At 47.2% G+C, this 17088-nt stretch overlaps 1 protein-coding gene across 2 annotated transcripts in view; it reads right to left on the bottom strand.

Annotated features, from left to right (window-relative positions):
- The window catches only part of GRHL1 (grainyhead like transcription factor 1), a 44268-nt gene extending 30745 nt beyond the window's left edge, over window positions 1-13523 (bottom strand). The window contains exons 1-8 of one of the 2 annotated variants that reach the window (XM_074581824.1): window positions 13391-13523; window positions 9466-9652; window positions 6389-6459; window positions 4474-4864; window positions 3594-3670; window positions 2631-2787; window positions 2004-2115; window positions 942-1036 (exon numbers count right to left, since the gene is read on the bottom strand). In XM_074581824.1, the coding sequence (XP_074437925.1) occupies window positions 942-1036; window positions 2004-2115; window positions 2631-2787; window positions 3594-3670; window positions 4474-4864; window positions 6389-6459; window positions 9466-9652; window positions 13391-13410 (1110 nt within the window). In that variant the 5' untranslated portion in view covers window positions 13411-13523. Of the gene's footprint in view, window positions 1-941; window positions 1037-2003; window positions 2116-2630; window positions 2788-3593; window positions 3671-4473; window positions 4865-6388; window positions 6460-9465; window positions 9653-12148; window positions 12246-13390 lie in introns of those variants that run through there. The other variant, XM_074581825.1, reaches the window with a different exon arrangement.
- Between the last annotated feature and the right edge of the window lie 3565 nt (window positions 13524-17088).

The following is a 17088-nucleotide window of genomic DNA, read 5'->3' as shown; positions in this document are numbered from 1 at the left end:
GACCTTTGCATTCTCTGTTGAGAGCTCCTATGTCCCCCAAGCTGGGGCTCTCCCTAGACAGCACTGCGCAGTCACCAGTAGTTTTCTCCATGATGTTAGTGACTAGCATAGATGTCCTAGCAAGAGAAGAGCCAGCCTCCAAAAACCGAAGGAAACTGTTCCCAATTTTTAACAAAAACCCAGGAAGTAATGAAGCTCTCCAAAGAACACTCCTGCACCTTGACTCCAGCAACAAACCACAAACTCCAGCAAATGCCTCTAGAACAGAGGCAACTCCGCTCTCTGACCTGCTCTCCTGGCACCCAGAAGATGCATGGGTTTTTTTCAAAAACTGGAGTAGCTTCAAACAGTTGCAGTTAGCTACTAGCTAGGGAAGCTGCCTGGACTTACACGCCTACCCTAGTGACCACAGTTCTGAAAAAAAAAAAAATCAAACTGGAGTTCACCAGGAGGCTGCTCTAACTTGAAATAGGTCACTGGGTGCTGGGATCTGAGGTTTCAGCAACACATGCTTTGGAGCTCAAGGGCAGCAGCTACTCCCTCTTCTGCTAAAGCCAAGCCCATTGCCACGGCCTTATCTCCCTCAGAAGCTGCCCCTCGCCTCCTGCGGGGATCCTCCAAGATACTGTGCTCCCTGCCAAGCCTAGCTATGCTCCATCACGCTTCCCGTACCACTTCATCTGCTCTGGAAACGCTCGGCGCTTCCTTTTGTCAGTACTTGTCTGTCAGGTAGACAGTTCTGCCAAGAACCTTAAAGCAGTTGCAAAGCTCTCCTCAGTTGCACATTCAAACCCTATTAAGAAATAGCCAGAAGGTTTTGCCTAATATAAGAGCGTAAACAAACTTGTTACATGCTAATCACCAGGTAGGCCACACACCCTTCCCCTCCCCCAGTCCCCGAATCTGCTAAAAGGACAGGAAATATAATCATGGTCACATACCTTTGCTTCCTCGTTGATGTCCCAAGTGAAGGATATGGCATTGTACGCAATCTCCTCAATGTTACTGATGGTGTTGAAGCTCTCCTTGTAGTCAGCTGTTAGAAAGAAGGATGCATGAGTGAAAGGAAGAGGTGATACCCATCTGGAGTCCTCAATCACACAAAGCAGCCAAAACTGCAACTCCTCACCAACCTCTTGGGGGCAAAGGAGTAAAAATGGATCATTAAAAAGGCTGGAAATGGTTCTCATACAAAAACCAAAAAAAACCCCAAGAAACGGGAGGAAGGAGGAAAACAGGACTCGGCAGAAATTCCAAACTAGAAACTCCAGTGAGAAAGGCAGACATCCCAAATATCACATGTCCTGTGCTATAACCTGCTATGTGCAGGAAACTCTACCCTGTACAGCAAGGGCCTAAGCTCTCAATAAAACTCCTTCAATAACAAACAAAGATTTGCATGCGCGTCTGCTTTAAGTGCCAAGTGATTAATCCCTGCTTTTATTCACAGAAGGAAGGGACGAGGAGTACAACTCAGCCTTCAGCCAGAGAAGGCTGGAAGCCAGCCAGCCCCAGCCTTGTCTGGAGGCAAGTGGAAATTTGCAGTGTTTTCTTTTTTTACATGTACCAAAGACCAGTTGTGAGAGAAGCTGTGGGAAGGAGGATCATTAGTGTTGAGGTATTTCTATGAGGATCTTGTCCTTTGAAGAAACACAATATTTAGGACAGCCACAGAGTCTATAAGCTGCGATTTAGCTACAAGCACCAGGATATGCCAAAGCAACTGTAGTTTGAAGGGTGGTGTTAGATCTCCCAATGCAAAACCCTAAACTCTGACTGCTCACCAACGAAAATCCTCCAAAAATCAGCCTCTTTAAGGAGTCCTGAAAACTACCGCATTAGCTCTAAGCAATCAAAAGCTCTCTCCGGGCTTTCGGCAAAGCTATGGACAGCACAGAGCATGATCCAAAAGTTACCTAAAACAACAAAGCTTCAACAGAAAACCAAACCTTGCCAAGGAATTAGGTCTGGAGTTTGACATCAGCAATGACAGTGTTCCTTACCTATGTCAATGCATCTTTGTTTGGCCGTGTGCTGTCTTGAGTGCCAGTATTTCCAGTGCCTGAGCTGATCTTCCCTTGTTTTGTCTTCAGCAAACACAACCATGATGACACTCTGAAAGGACAGGGGGAGGGAGTAAGATATAAAAAAAAAAACCAAAAAACCAAAAACCACAAAAAAACCCAAAACGCAAACACGTGAAAGAAAAGGCCGGAGAGTACATTTGTTTTGGAAGTTCTTGTTGGTATCAGGTTTTCCGCTTTAGGCTTTCCAACCTGACGCACCACAGTATAGCTGGCACACCGCTGCCAAACAGGAAGGCAGACAGCAGCGCTTTCTGGGTCATAAACAGAGATGAGCAGAACTGCTCTCCTAACTGGAGTTCAAGGATCTCATTCCAGGTGTTGCATCACCTTTACACAAGTGCTGACACCACTTCTTAACAGACTGAGCCAGGATGGGTTGGTCTGGAAGTAGGTGGACAGCAAAGGAATGAACATTGACGTAAGAGAGCGAGTAAGCTGGCCTTAGTGCTGATGCTCTGGTTTAGATTATTGCACTTTGGGAGAGTTTAAGGCTAACATTGTACACACCCTCTTTCCCAAGAAACCACAAGAGCTGCCACTCACTCGGACTTTACTGATGGGGTGATGGATTCCTTCACTGCTGCTGACTTCTTTCAGCGTGATTGGGTAAAATTGACCTTTATTCAGGTAAGTCATCGTGCTGTCCCCAGGCTTCTGTCGGAGGGACTTAGAAGCTTCCAGAGTGTATTCAAAGTTATTCCTACGGAGCGAAGAAGGCAGTGATTGCTAAGGTATTTTCCTGGAAAGCCGATTAAACATTCCACATTTAATTTGGAGAAATTCCAAAGTCGTTAGTTGACTCACTAAGCCATCAACAGGCAAGGAAGTTGGAAAACAGGATGAGCCCCTTTTTCAACCATTTCCTTCATGAATGAACATTTAAGAGAAGTTCTTGGCAAGCTAAATCCCAAGACACACCAGCAGGCAAGACTGGAAGCTCCCTATTCAGGCTGAGAGCAGCAAGCTGCTCTCATGAAACAGGAAAGTTATCTATTAGCAATTAAATTAAATTCACAACCTAATAAGCCATTCCGCGGCCATGGTCTTCTCTTCTCTCTTGGTCAACTGCAACTAACCAAAAACTAGTTTATTCCCCTCCTTAAGAGTTCAGATGAGTTTCACACTTCCTATTTCTGCTGTAGATTTCCAGCAGGGAGAGAGCAAGGCAAGCCGGGGAGAGGGACACAGCTGAAAGCCAACTCCAAGACCACTGCAGGGCTGACAAACAGCACCGCATCTTCCCATGGGACAGGGAGTGGGTACAAGGACAGCAACTGAAACTGGGTGGTATTTCCAGCCCTGCAGGTAAGTTTTCCTTGAAGTAGTTTTCCTTAAAGATATAGGTAGGGTTTTCAGCTGTGAAATTCAAATGAGCAGACACTGTTGTAGTTTTGAGACCCACAGCCCCCCCAGTGCCAGACAGAGACTCGGCACAGAAGTACTGCTTGCTCGTGGAAATTGTAAGAGAACAGGAGGATACAGGCAAACAGGGGCCTTAAGCATTACCCAGAAATGCTGTCAAAAACATAGTCTTCTGAATTCATGTTGGCCATCCGGAGATTCAGTTCAGTAGGAAAGAAAACCTGGGACAGACACAAAACAAAACAGCACAACAATTAACAAAGCAGCAACAAGAAAAGTCAAGATTAAACAGATACTTGTTACCACAGAACTTCTGGCAGGCAAACTGATCATCCGATAACAATTGATTTTTTGGTCTGTACCTACAGGACACTTGAGCAAGGCTTTAATCCAAAACTTTTGGGTGTCAACTAAGCACATCATCTCACAAGCCTTCTGAGTCAGCTTAGGGCAACACTTTAAAGCTTTCCCAAATCTCAAAGAAAGGGCATAGCTACACAGTTCCTTGAGGTCTGCCTTAAAAACCAAAACATGGTTACGCTGTTGTTTTCAGTTGGTACCATAAAACAAAAACCATGCATTTTCATCCAGGTTTAGCTCTCACTCAAGGCCCCTAAATAAACCACCTGTTTTCTACTGACACACACCACACCTAAAAACTGTCAGTAAGGAAGCTTACAGACATAGTCACTTCACTTCGGTACCTGCAAAGGCACCGTGGAGTGCTGAACTCTTGCAAAATCCTGGCCCAGTGCTGTGGATCAAGATAACTATTTCCATGCTCTGCAAGCCAAAGGTTCTGTCACTAGTAAGGTTAGTCATTCGCTTTTGATAAATGATTTTATGTTGTGAAGGTTTTATTTACTAAGTTATACTTGTGCACTTTTTCTCAGCAAGTCTTCTATTCCTAAATCACTGGGCGGATTTCTGGCTCACATAACAAGAACAACTGAAGATGGAACCAGGTCTCTCCATCCAGACCAAGACACGCACACATGCACACAGCGCCTTCCTCTCTTGGTACCTCTTGCACGCCCTCCTTGAAAGTCTCTGAGAAGGTGGAGTCTGGTGTTCGCCTCTGGGAGTTTTGAGGCTGGGTGTTGGAATTGAACTGGTCGGGATTGAGGTTCCTGTCGAAGACCACGACACGCTCGGGGGGCTCGGGGTGGTAGACGCTTGGTGGGATGCCCACTGTAAAGCCATGGGGCTGCGTCTCCGTTTTGATGGAATGGGTGGGCATCGTAGCAATTGAAACAGTGACTGTTGTGTCTGGGGTTGTAAGGTGGCCTCTCTTGTCCATGCCCATCTGGGGCGTGTGTGGAAGGACAATATTGAAAGGCACATTTTTCAGAACCTGGACTCTGTTTTCTCCAGCAGAAATGAGCGACTGTTCTGTCACATTTGGGATGCTGTTCCTTTAAAGGGTAAAGAAAAAAACATGCATAAATTATACAGCTCATTTTCTCATTAACCAAGAGCTAGAAATACTTCTCAGCCTTTTGGACAAGGACAGCTGATACCACCTCTCCTGCTTGTGCAAAACAGCTCAATCCTAACCTGAAAAGATGAGAAACTCATTCAAAAAAAACCTCACCCACTAACAACCTCACCTTGGATATGAATTACCCTGGAGCAAAGGGTGAGGGTTCGCAGCCCAGATCCTCACTGCTTGGAAAACAGCGGTCCAAAACTAAGCACTTCGATGCCCTTCCCACCACGCATTGGCGCACACGGGCTCCATGAAACTGCTCTTTGGTGGATGGAGGAGAACTGACAGCAAGGTTGCTGCTCCTCTGCCCTAGGACTGCGCATCACACGGGAAGCGCTAGTAGGGAAATTACACCCCTCTTTCATGCACAAACCCCCGAGAAAATCCACACCGAGACTCCTGGGAATGGTTTGCATAACTTCCCACTCTCCACCCCACCACACTCATTTCTGCCAGGACAACACTGAGGTCTGTGGCCGAGCTGACCTCATTGCTAGTAGCCACTAAGTCCGCCTGCCCTCCCTTTCTCCATCCCCACAATGTGGTTCTGCCCTCTCCTTTGCACCAATTCTGATGCTCCCCCATCCCCTTGGTGAGCCAGTTCGGCTTGTTCCACTGGCAGAAAACTAGCCATTTCTTTTTTTCATCCTGCTAGGTTATGGGTCAGTGGAAGACCAGAGCCGGTAGGAGAGGAGCAGTGGTAACACACGGCTGGGAACCAGACTGCTCCTCTCAACAACAAGCTGTTCAATCGGCTCAGCCAGACCACAAAACCTCACCTTGAGTCCTTCAAGCATTCTAGCCTGTCCAAAGGAAGAGGATGGTAGGAGTGGAAGCCTGGCTTGAATGAACCTCTCATTTGTAATATTTACTTAATCAGTATCATCTTCTGCTTGGGAGGCACAAGAAGGGGAGGGGCAGGAAGAGGGGGAAAAAAAAAAAAAAAAAAAGGAGTTCCAGAGGATACTAAAGAAGCCCACAAACACTACAAACCCAAAACTAAATCACAAGCACTCTCAAGTCCTTCCCTGTCAGCCCATGCACAAGGAAGCAATGCTGCTGGTGCCTGAAGAACAAAATCATCAGTGAGCAACTGAGGCAACCACATGCAAAAATAAAAGGGTCACCAGTCACCTCCGCAGCCTTGGTGTGCCTGTGCTACCAGGCTGTGCTTAGTGTTACAGAGCTGCTTTTGCTACACTGACTTTATGACACCAGCACTTAGAAAGCAGATGGATGGTGATGAGCAGTTTGGGCGTCAGCTCTCGACATCATGGTCCAATCCCTGTCCTGTTCCTGGGGCAGCACAGGAATTTGGGGCACACAGTAAGAGCAAACAATTTCTCTCTTCAGCACAACATTGCAGTGCAGCAAGTTATTTTCCATCAGCAGCTTCGGCGGTCTAGGAGGGAAGGGAGATAAGCAGACATGCAATAATAAAAACTAATACCTTTTGCTATGGTCTTGGTCAGGATGTTCTACCTCTGGTTTAGCTGTCGAAGATCTCCTCTCCCTTGGAACCTGGGAAGTGCAAGACATCCTATAATTGCACTCTTCCTCTCATACCAAAAAAAAATAATTAATTATTTCCTCAAAAAACACAGACATTTAGTCAAATTAAGAAAGCACTGCTCTCTGATACCAATCATTATTAGGATTACAGATCCACCAATGTTCGCACAGCTTTGGGATAACAGGCCTGCCCCAGGCCATGCCCTGCAGATCCCCATGTAGCTGACCCAGCCAGCTGTGCCAGCCCTGGGCTCCTGTGAGTGCCAGGCGGTGGGAAAACCAGTGCAGAAAATCATCCACCCCTGACGGGAACACCAGCACCGAGGTGAGCAGCACCATGAGGACAGTCCCCAGGGTTTGTGCTGGCAGTGCAGGTTTTCTCTTCTGCAGATTGGCAGAGTTCAGCTTGCTGGGTGAGCTCAGGGCTTATGAAAGGATGCTGCTTCACAGCCCTTTCCCAAAGAACACATGCTCTCCAGGCTACTTCCTCAAAAACCACCTGAGGCTTTCCTTTCTCCTCGGAGAGCAGAAGATTCAGGGAGGACCAGGTCCAATAACTGTAATGGGATGCTACAGCTCATTTTTGTGCATGGCCACCTACAACACATTAGCCCAAACCGTATTAAATCTTCTATAAACAAAAGGATTTAAGACAGCTCAATACTGCTCCTCTTATTTTATGCCACGGACAGGATTTGCCCTGTAAACATCACACACTGCAAACACTGATCACACAAACCACCTAGTTCACACACAGACATATGCCATTTTCCTGGCTGTGCTGCAAGGCCAAAGCTTACAGAAGGTGGTGAACTCTTCGACCTGCAGTGGCTTGGTTCACCAGAGTACACAGCCAGCGCCCCAGCGACCTGAACGGCTTTCGCCACCACTGGCACAAGCCCGTGGTGCTCAGGCCCCCTACACTGCACACAGCAAGTCCACGCAAGCTCCTCAGCAAACACATAAACAGTGCCCAGAACTTTTGTCACCCTCATCACGCCTCCTGAATGAGCAAAGCAAACATTTTGCAGCGTAAGGAAGAGTAAACTCTCACCACTTTCCATTGCTGAAGCCTGCTCAGACACTGCCCGCGTTTGCCAGCTCGGGTGCAACGTGGGGAACCACTGCTTTACTGCTAACTTGAGGACTGATGGCATACCTGCATGAACAGCGTACTTCTCTAAACAGCCCCCAACTAAAACCCACGCCCTGGCCCTTGCACATAACCTGGAATCTCTAGTAACACCAGAGTTGTTGGATTTTCCGTGCTAGGAAGCCAACACTAACTAGCCACTGAAAAACAAGAGTCTTCCGAGCTGAGTTTGGCCTCCAGTCCAACACTCCTAGACTCTAGCTTTTGATCAAAAATTTGTCTCCCGTAAGGCCTTATTAACGACAGTTGAGGTATCAAGGTACCCCATTAGTCAAATGGAAGAAGACTCAAGTTGTTTTCTGTTGTTGTTTTGGGTTTAGGGGTCTGGGTTTTTTTAATACAAAGGTGATCTCATCGGCTGCCTTTAATATTGCAGAGGAGGTGTACTAGAAATGTCTAAACATCGTCCCTCTAGCAGCCCTCAATAAATCTTTCAACCTCTAGCCATTTTGTTTCATGCAAATACATGGCATACCTGCTCTTCCACTGATTTTTCTGTACACCCACTGATACCCAAACATAAGAGGAAACCCTGAATTAGACATTAACATACAGAAAATCCCTTCTGCTTTGCCAACTGTGAAGGATCGGCATCAACATTCTCTCTGTAATCTACAGGCTCAGAAATCAAAATTGATTTTGTGGATTAAAATCACTCTGGTGAAATTGTTGGGGTTTCTTTTCCAAGAGCATAGCAAGTGCAGGCACATAGCAGAAAGCCAGCTTTCTCACAAAAGTAGCTGAATAACATCCACATCAGTGAGTCTGTGGCATTTTTTCATGTGCGTGTGGAGTGCTAATCTCCATATTAAGCATTACAAGAATATTTTGATATATAAGACTTATTCAGTTCTTAAAAGCACAGGCAAGTATTTAGTATGCACAAGGCAGCCTTCGCCTTATGCTTGGAGGCTGGCAATTGCACTCCCTACTGTTAAAAGGCACTAGCCAAAGTATCAGGCACACAAGCCAAGTCAGCCTCCCAGCCTCCCTGCATGGTCAGCAAAGACAAAACAGGCATCTCCACCCAGTGAGCCAGGCCACCATAACGCTGGACTCTAACATGAGCAGGACACTTCCCTGGTGTGTGGGAAGTGTCCTGCTTCCCCAGGGTGTGGGACCCTGCTGGTCCCTCTCCCCTGACTTGTACATGGACTGGACCCTGCCTCAGACTTCTGGTATTTAGGAAAGAAAGCTCAGCAAAATGTATCCCACACAAAACGGGTGGTTATCTGACTGTGTCCAATTCACCTGTGAGCACCTAGGAAGGCGCCTGTCTCTGAGAAGACCGTGAACACTGAGTAAGACAACCACAGTTGCCGAAGGATTAACAGATTACAGCAGTTGAAGCTCATTGAAGGTCAGAGGGATGCGGGCAGCAACTCCTCCAGGTGGACACTTCTACCACCAAAGATCTGTAATTATAGCTTAGTATCAGCTGAGACTAAGGTACTACATCAAAGACACAGCAAAAGCCAATGATCCCACCAGAACTGGGAGCAAAAGGAGAGAAATTTCTTCCTCCACATGTCATTCAGACACAGACATGCTTCCAAAGTTTCATTCTTCACGACTATTTCTACAATATATTGCTCCCTGCAGAACCTGGAGTTGACAGGCAAAGTGCAACTGAAGCTTTTAATCCATTACATTAAGATCCAGGGGATCTTACTCTACTAACCTAAAAATAAACCAATTTTAAGAAAGTGAGACATGGGATTTTTTTTCCATTTAAAACCCACATAGTTTAAAGTCCTTGTGATCTATTCATAGCTTCTGTAAAATCCTCCAGCAAATGACACCTTTTCCACAGGTGGAACAAGAGCTCCGCTGGCTGCCAGAGCACACCCACACCAATCTACCTTGTAGTAATCATACAGCAGTCCGAGGGCAGCTGCGCTGTCTTCATCACCATTGATACTCATCATAGCTTTGGTAGCTGCTGTAAGGGGATTTTCAAGAAAGGTTTTCCAGGCCTCATCTTCACTGGTGTACGGACGTCTCTGAGAGTAGAGAGAGTCATTCTGAAGAACCAACACAGGTCTTTTACTTGAATCGTGAAAAAAGAAGAAAGAAAAAAGCCACCTGTTAGAACACATGAAAAACATTCCTAAAGTTCTTCTAAATTAGCTGCCCCAGTTTCACAGGGTTCATATTCTGATTCAGTGCACTGCAAGGATTAGTCAACACAAAAAGCCCAGAAACCTAATTCTGATCTCACTCATGCTCAATGTAAATCAGGATTAATTTGACCGAACTCAGCTGGATTACACCAGCCTATATAAGATTGCAAAGCCGTTTCAGAGCACAACTGACCTGCTCATGCTCTGAATGCAACCCAGAAAAAGTTACACATGCTTACTGGTCTGCCACCTACAAAACCTCTATCACATCCTATGTAATACTACTGAGTCACAACCTGCTCCAGTTCCCAAGTGGGACTAGAAAACGTGAATTAACGAAACATCTCTTTCCCCAGAGCTTTCAGAAGGTGCCTTCGCTCTCAGAGTATACCTGAAAACACCACCTAGAAGCTACCAATTAGTTGTAGACTAACACAGGGAAATTGGCCAGAGGGATCTCAAATCAATTTGGCAGTGAATTTTTCTGACAAGGGAAGCCAAAAGACTTACTGCCTGGTCACTGTTGAAATAATCTGTGACACTGGTTTGAGAAACCCTCAACAAATAACTGGGAAAAAAAGAGAAAAAGTGGAGGTTTTGCCCTTTAAATTGTAGTATAAAATATATATATATTTATTTATTCTGAACATTTTGAGATTGCTGGGAACAAGAAAGCTCCAAGACTACTCGGACTTTCTGCCCACAGGCGAAAGTAGGACCATCTGTAGAAAATGCTGTCCTACCACCCTAGAGAACTTAATATATTTTGTTTCTATTAGCAAAATAGAATGCTTCATCTTTCAAGTCAGTTCAAGCAAATGTTGTTTGAATCTGACTTTTAAACCAGTTCAAACAGTTTTCTTTCCAGTACAAGCATAACATGAGTTTACTGCAGATTGGTGGGGAGAGAAGTGAGGCTTTTTTGTTTTCCTAAATATCCCAAACTTGGCATTTTTTAGTGAATTGGTAATAGTTTAAAATAAGTAAATAATTATTTTAAAAAACCCAAACCCCACAAAAAGCAGTTCCCCACCACCATCACTCCCCTTCCCCAGCAGATAAGCATTCTTTTCATCTATTTACCCAGATGCATTCAGAGATTGAAATACACTACAAATACGAAAAGTTGTGAAATATCAAGTTGTGAAATACTCTAATCACTATAATCAGCTTAACAGTATCCTACATTTATCACCACCTTCTACCAAAAAGATTGCAAAGCACTTTGCAAATTATGCGTTCAATCCTTTATCAGTTACACAAGGAGTCTCGCTGAGCTGCAATGGGACAGCTTGGCTGAGCTGAAGTCACTTAAAGCGAGTGGGTGTTTCCAGGACTTGTAAGAGCACTTTGTGGCTATAAATCACTATTATACAGTTGGAAAAAAGCAAACAACAACAACAAAAAAGACATGCTCCGGCACCAAGCCCTTTCTTCAGGTCTTCGTACATATTTGTGTACACACTGATGCAGATACCAAAACACAGTGTACCGAAATGCAGATACCTCCAGTATCGAGGACGCCCACCTTCTATCATGGATTGCACAGCAGAAGACAAAGCAGGATTTTCTTTAGAGACATAGTACAAGCTCCTATTCTTATACATTGTGACAAAAGAAACCTCAAATATCCATAGCAAATGGGTAAATCCTCCAGTTAAAATCAGTCGTTAATGAAAAAGGCAACTAAAGTAACCTGGGTGCAGTTCACTTGATCCAACCCTGCCAAGCTGAAGGGCTAAATCAGCCTTGCTGGGACTCACAAGACTATTAAGCTGATTCCTTCCAGCAACACAATGTTCACATGGAAAAAGAGAACCAAGGGAGAACTAAAAAGACCGAGAACTAAAGCAGCCACTAACCAGAAACGCAGCAAATGCGAAACCTACATATTTTTGTGCGATTCCTTTGTCATTGCAACACCTAAACATAATGCACGTTGTCTACTCCCCTAAAAGCAGTGCAGAAAGGATTATCTGCAGAATTATCAAGAGAAGCGCGGGTTTCGGCAGTAACTCAATCCCTTAGCAGAACCACAGCTTCTTTCAGGAAAATGAGAACGTATTAATAAGAGAAGGCAAACATTTATTTTTCTAAGTTTTAGGTTTCAAGATTACTGGCACGTGGATTTGCTCACAAAGTAGAGGACGTGTCCAGCAAAGGCTGGAGATAAGTTTCCTACTGCAGTTTTAATAATTTCTGAATTATATTTCTATGTGGCCGAAGTAGAAGCAGAGGAATATGACAACAAGCAGACACGCTCTCTTTGCCTGCAAGGATCCCACAGCCCACAACGTTCCGTACTAGGACCACAAAAACTATTCCTACTTACTTCACCGATCCAAAAGCCTCCCTTTCTCTCCCTCACTGTGCAATTTAAGTCAAGATGTCAGGAGATCCGCAGCCGCAGCGTGTTTTATACCTGGTCTTTGGGCAGAGCACACCTTTAATGCTGAGGCAGCAGAGAGGATTTCCATCACCGGCTTCTACGTGCCAGAAGAGCGAAGCGCAGGTACCTAAATTGCTATAGCCTCATCTATTAAGTGTCATCGAAGGTAGAAAATACGTATAAAAAAATCCTAATTATAGGGTGAAGTTAGCAAGCTGCTGCGTTTGAGTCCTCTTTCTAGAAAGTAGTACGTTTAAAAAAAAAAGACAACAAACTTTGGTAAAAAAAAAATAAATCACGCTTTCCCTGGGAAATTAGTGCATTTGAGCCACCGATCATTCAAAACACGGTAATTTTATCATCGGTTCTTCGAATCGCCTCAGAGTCACCCCGTTTTCTATTCACCCGGGGTGCCCACGGCCGCCGCCTCCAGACGGACACGGCAACAAGCGCAGGACTAAACGCGGCGAGGGATCCGCTCGGAGAAGACGCCTCGGCGTCCGACACCACGGAGTTACAGAAAACCGGCGCTATATTCACTTTTAGGTCTTTTAAACACCCGGTTCCGCGCAGTACGAGGCAGCTGCAGCCGAGCTCGCCGAAAGCCCCCTTGCTCGGGGGAGGGGGGCCGCCAACCCCCTTACCTGCCGAAATCCACCTTGCCGGAGGGATGCGCCTCGTAGAAATCCATGGGGGCCTCTCCCGCCGCCGGCAGCGGCGCGGGGCTCCGGCGGGGCGGGGGACGGGACAGCCCGCCGCTGCGGCTCCGCCCGCCTCCCTAAGCCGCCGGCAGAGGGGCAGCCCGGCGCTGCGGCGGCGCCCGCTCCTCCCGACGGCGCGGCCCGCTCGCCCGCCGCCGCCCCGCATTTAAGGCGCGGCGGGGCGGGGGGCGGACGGCGGCGCTTGACCCACGCCTCGCCGCCGGTGTCGGGTTTCAAAGCCAGCCCGGCCTCGCCGCTCGCCTCGCAGGGGCGGGGTGGCCGCCGGGGTCGCCCCACCACGGCCCCCTCCGGGCTCGCCCCCCCCCCCCCCCCCAATTCCGCCCCCCTGCCATTTCGCACCGCCCCGCCGCAAGCTCCGGTTACTCCTCCGAGAAGTTGGAGGGGGACACCGGCTTCCCCCCCCCGCCCCGACCCGGCCCCCATAGGAGAGTGGGCCCCGGGCGGGCGAGCCCCTCTCGTCACAGTTCCGTCCCCCCCTAGAGGGGCGGCAGCACCGGTCCGACCGGACCCGGTTCTTCATCTTCCCCCCCCCCTTCCCTCCCGGCTCACTCACTTGTCGTAGTCTTGTGTCATGTCTGGCGGAGGCAGCGGGCGGCAGAACTGGCCCGGCGGGTCGGGAGGGCGAGGCGGGGGCGAGCGGAGCGAGCAGCGCGCAGCCCGCCGCACCGACGAGTTTTGTCGGCTTTTCTCGCCCGCTCAGGTGGCTGCCGCAGCCGCAGGTGGACGGGCGCCGCGCGCCGCCTGCCATTGGCTGCCGCCGATGGCGGGGCGGAGCCGCCGCGCCCCCATTGGGCGGGAGGGCGCGGGGCGGTGCCGACGCTCGTGCGGGGCTCCGAGAGGGACTGGGGGCGCCGCGGCGGAGGCGGCCGGTGGGGCTCGGGCCGCGCCAGGCCGAACCGAAGCCGGCGGTGGGTGATAGGAGCCGTCGCCCTTTCGTTACAACGCGGGGGAACAGCGAGTAAAGGGACGAGTAAAACTTCGCGGGGAAGGTGATCCCCGGCGCAGAGGCCCACCCTCCCGCCCCCAGCAGCGCACCTCGCTGTCAGAAGCCGCTTTTCTGAGGGAAAAAAAGCCCTTTTCCTCCCGTTTTCACCGCTCCCCCTACACGTATAGCGTTCGCGGGCGCTGAGGCTCTGGCACCGGCGTCCCAGCGCTCTTCTCCCGGCGGCAGTAGGCGAGGGCTCGGCGGGCGGCCCATCCCGCTCCGCGCTGAGGCCCGGGGCCGCGCTGGAGGGGAGTCGCCTCACGGCACCCCGGCCGGGGGCCAGGACTCGCGGCAGGGGACGCGGGAGGCACCTTAGGATCTTTTTCCGCACTTAAAAAGGGTGTACCCTTCTCCCTCTCCTATCCCGTATAACCTTCCTTCTTTTTCCTGTACTAAACTCATTTTTTGGAAAGTCTGGAAATGACAGAAAAGTTTAGTGTACTGTACAGTGGATCCTATCATTGTTATGTGCCTCATAGATGAACCCGGATTTGGAGAGAAAGAGAGGTTTAGGATGGAGTTACTGCTGGAAATGCATCTAAATCTTCTGGTTTAACAGCAGCAGAAACATTACCAATCCATCGGATATATCCAAAGTGGCATGCATGAATTTAAATCAGAAAAATCTTAAGTTTCTCCTTGAGAAATAAGGGTGGGAGGTTGCTTGTTTAAGTAACACGTTGAATCAAATCCATATAGCAACAATGCTATCTATCATATGTCATGCTTCAGATAGCTACTGTAATTTAAAAGTATGGACACTAACAAAAGGTCTCTCCTTCTAGGTCAAAATTCTCTTCCCTATTTGTACAGGATATACTCCAATGCAAAATTATAGAAGGATAATTCAAGCAGCCAACCGAAGGAAATATGAAACTAAAGGGAACAAACTTTCACTAAGGGTCTAATCCTGGAAGTTGCTTAATATCCTCTGACTGGATTACAACTAGCGTTCTAGAAACAAAATACTTTGTTTGGATCTGCAAACATTGCTATTAGGATGGCAAAAGACAAATAACATTACTGAAGTAGGATCTTGCTCTACAAAGTGAAATGAACTGATGTAAATTGTTCTTCATGACATGCAATAAAAGGTGTCCTACATTTTTAACCTATTTGGAAAAATATAATTCAAGATTACACAGAAGAAAATTTATCTGCTCTCACATACAAAAAAAACCTACTGCCATCCAATTAAGACGTCAGATAGTTACATTTTCTCAAACGAGTATAACCTGCTTTGTTTCCAATACAAATTACAAAATGAGCTCAAAATTGCAAGTATTGGAAAGGACTGCTAACTTTCTCAGGTGTTATTCACTCCTCACACTCCCCACTTCTGCTCGTAGAATTCTGGGATGTGCAGACACAATCACTGCTCTTTGGCACACATGCATACTTTTCATTAACAATAAAATATAATACTACCCTGTAGCTGTAAGTGACCCAGATGCGGTACGTGATGAAGTTCAGTCGCATGTTTACGTTGCACCGGAATTGCTGAAATCTTAGTAATGTGCCACACTTGGTATTTCTGCTTAAACTAGAATTTACCAGGATTTTATTCCAAATAAATCAAAGCTGTTGTCTTTGCAAAAGGGAGAGCTTTTTTTAACAGCCTGATCCGACAATGAAAACTTAGTTATCAACATAGCAATCACTTCCACCTTCAGGAGACAATGATATAAACACCGTATTGTGACACCGCTGACTAATCTACCAGTCACAATCTAGACTCGGTAACACCATTTGTAGGTGTATTTCTGTGATGTCACTAACCGGGTTGCATCATCGCTGAATAAAATCAGGCAAGAAGCACAAAGGGATTTAGCAGAGCTTTGGCTTGGGCATAAAGCTGTGCTGGCCTGATGCGGCAACGCTCTGGCAGGACTTCCCTTGCCCTGCGCTGTCGGGCGTTCGCTCCAACTTCTTCCCTCGCTCGGCCCTTTCGCCTTAATCTCACTGCTCTCCTCCGCCTCTCATGCCTTTCCCTTTACCTTTCCTTCTGCCTCCATCCTGCCTTCAGCGTTCTCCTTCCCGTCTTCATGTATTCGTTGCCTTTTAAATGAACCTCACTCAAAATACAAAAGGAGCCCCTCTGAACTCATGCGCCATTTGCAACGACCCGGCCGAGCACTGTCTCAACGTGCTCGCACCTCCTCCTAGTCTGTCTTTTGACGGAGAATCTACCTAGAGAAACAGGGAAGTATTCTGGGCAAGGATTAGCTACTGTTACAACTTACCTAACAAATAAGGTTTTAAAATCTCATACCTGATAATTATCATCTACACGCACTGGCCATTCACACCTGTGTAATATACAAACAAGTTGCATCAAGTTTGTAGCAGTACTTTTGATTTCACAAAACGCAGCAGGGAGTCAAAACAAGGTACTTTCTGCTTAATCTGAATCCCTAAAATGCGAGGGCCAGGCTGCAGAGCTGGCTGTAAAGAGCGGTGAATCTTCTATACTCCCCTCCACTACACGGCACACCAGGCAAGCTTTTCTCTTCTGCAACAGGCCTGTGGTCACCGACAACAGAACTGGAAAAGAAGGCCCAAAGCAGAATTCGCTGAAGGCATCAAAGGGCTGGGGAAAAACAAAAAAAAAAAAAAGAAAAAAAAAAAAGAAAAGCCCAGGCAGAAGTTCATGAACTCCCTAGGAAGTGAGGTGAAAGCAGGCACAGTGGAAAGAAATAGAAAGACAAGTGACAGCGGAAAAGGAAGCTGGAAATGCCTTGTAGGAAAGCGAAGATGGAAAAAGCTGGGGGGGGGGAAAGGGTAAAAAAATAAATGTAAGTACAGTATGTGAAATACAGGACAGGAAAATAGAAGAACCAGTTTGCTTTTTTGCTTCAGTCGTATCCCTATGCACGAGCTTGCAGGCCGTCCTTCGAGATTGCCCTTTTAATTCTGTATTTAGCCCTGAAGATAACGCAGACGCTGTTGAGAGCATGCAGACTGTCCAGGGACAGGAGATGCAGCTCCATCAGCCTGACTGAGGCTCCTCTGAAATGATTATAACTTAAATGAATCAGTTTTGCAGTAGCCTATATATTAAAAAAATAAGTCAGACTGAAGCCGAGAATTTTATCAATGATAAAACCTTTAGCACACTAACCAGTCTCACTGAACATTTCTCATCTCTGCTCGATGTTGCGCTTGCTCTGGGTTTGACTTCTGCGTACGCAGGTCCTGCCGCACAGGCCGACAGCGGTGGTAGCAAGGGAACAGCGTGTGCAGCTCTTTGGCTGCATACTGTTCTC

This window comes from Larus michahellis, chromosome 3 (genome assembly GCF_964199755.1).
Source record: "Larus michahellis chromosome 3, bLarMic1.1, whole genome shotgun sequence".
NCBI classification, from domain to species: Eukaryota; Metazoa; Chordata; class Aves; order Charadriiformes; family Laridae; genus Larus; species Larus michahellis.
Note: the sequence above shows the minus strand (reverse complement) of the source record. Positions and strands in the feature narration are given on the sequence as shown.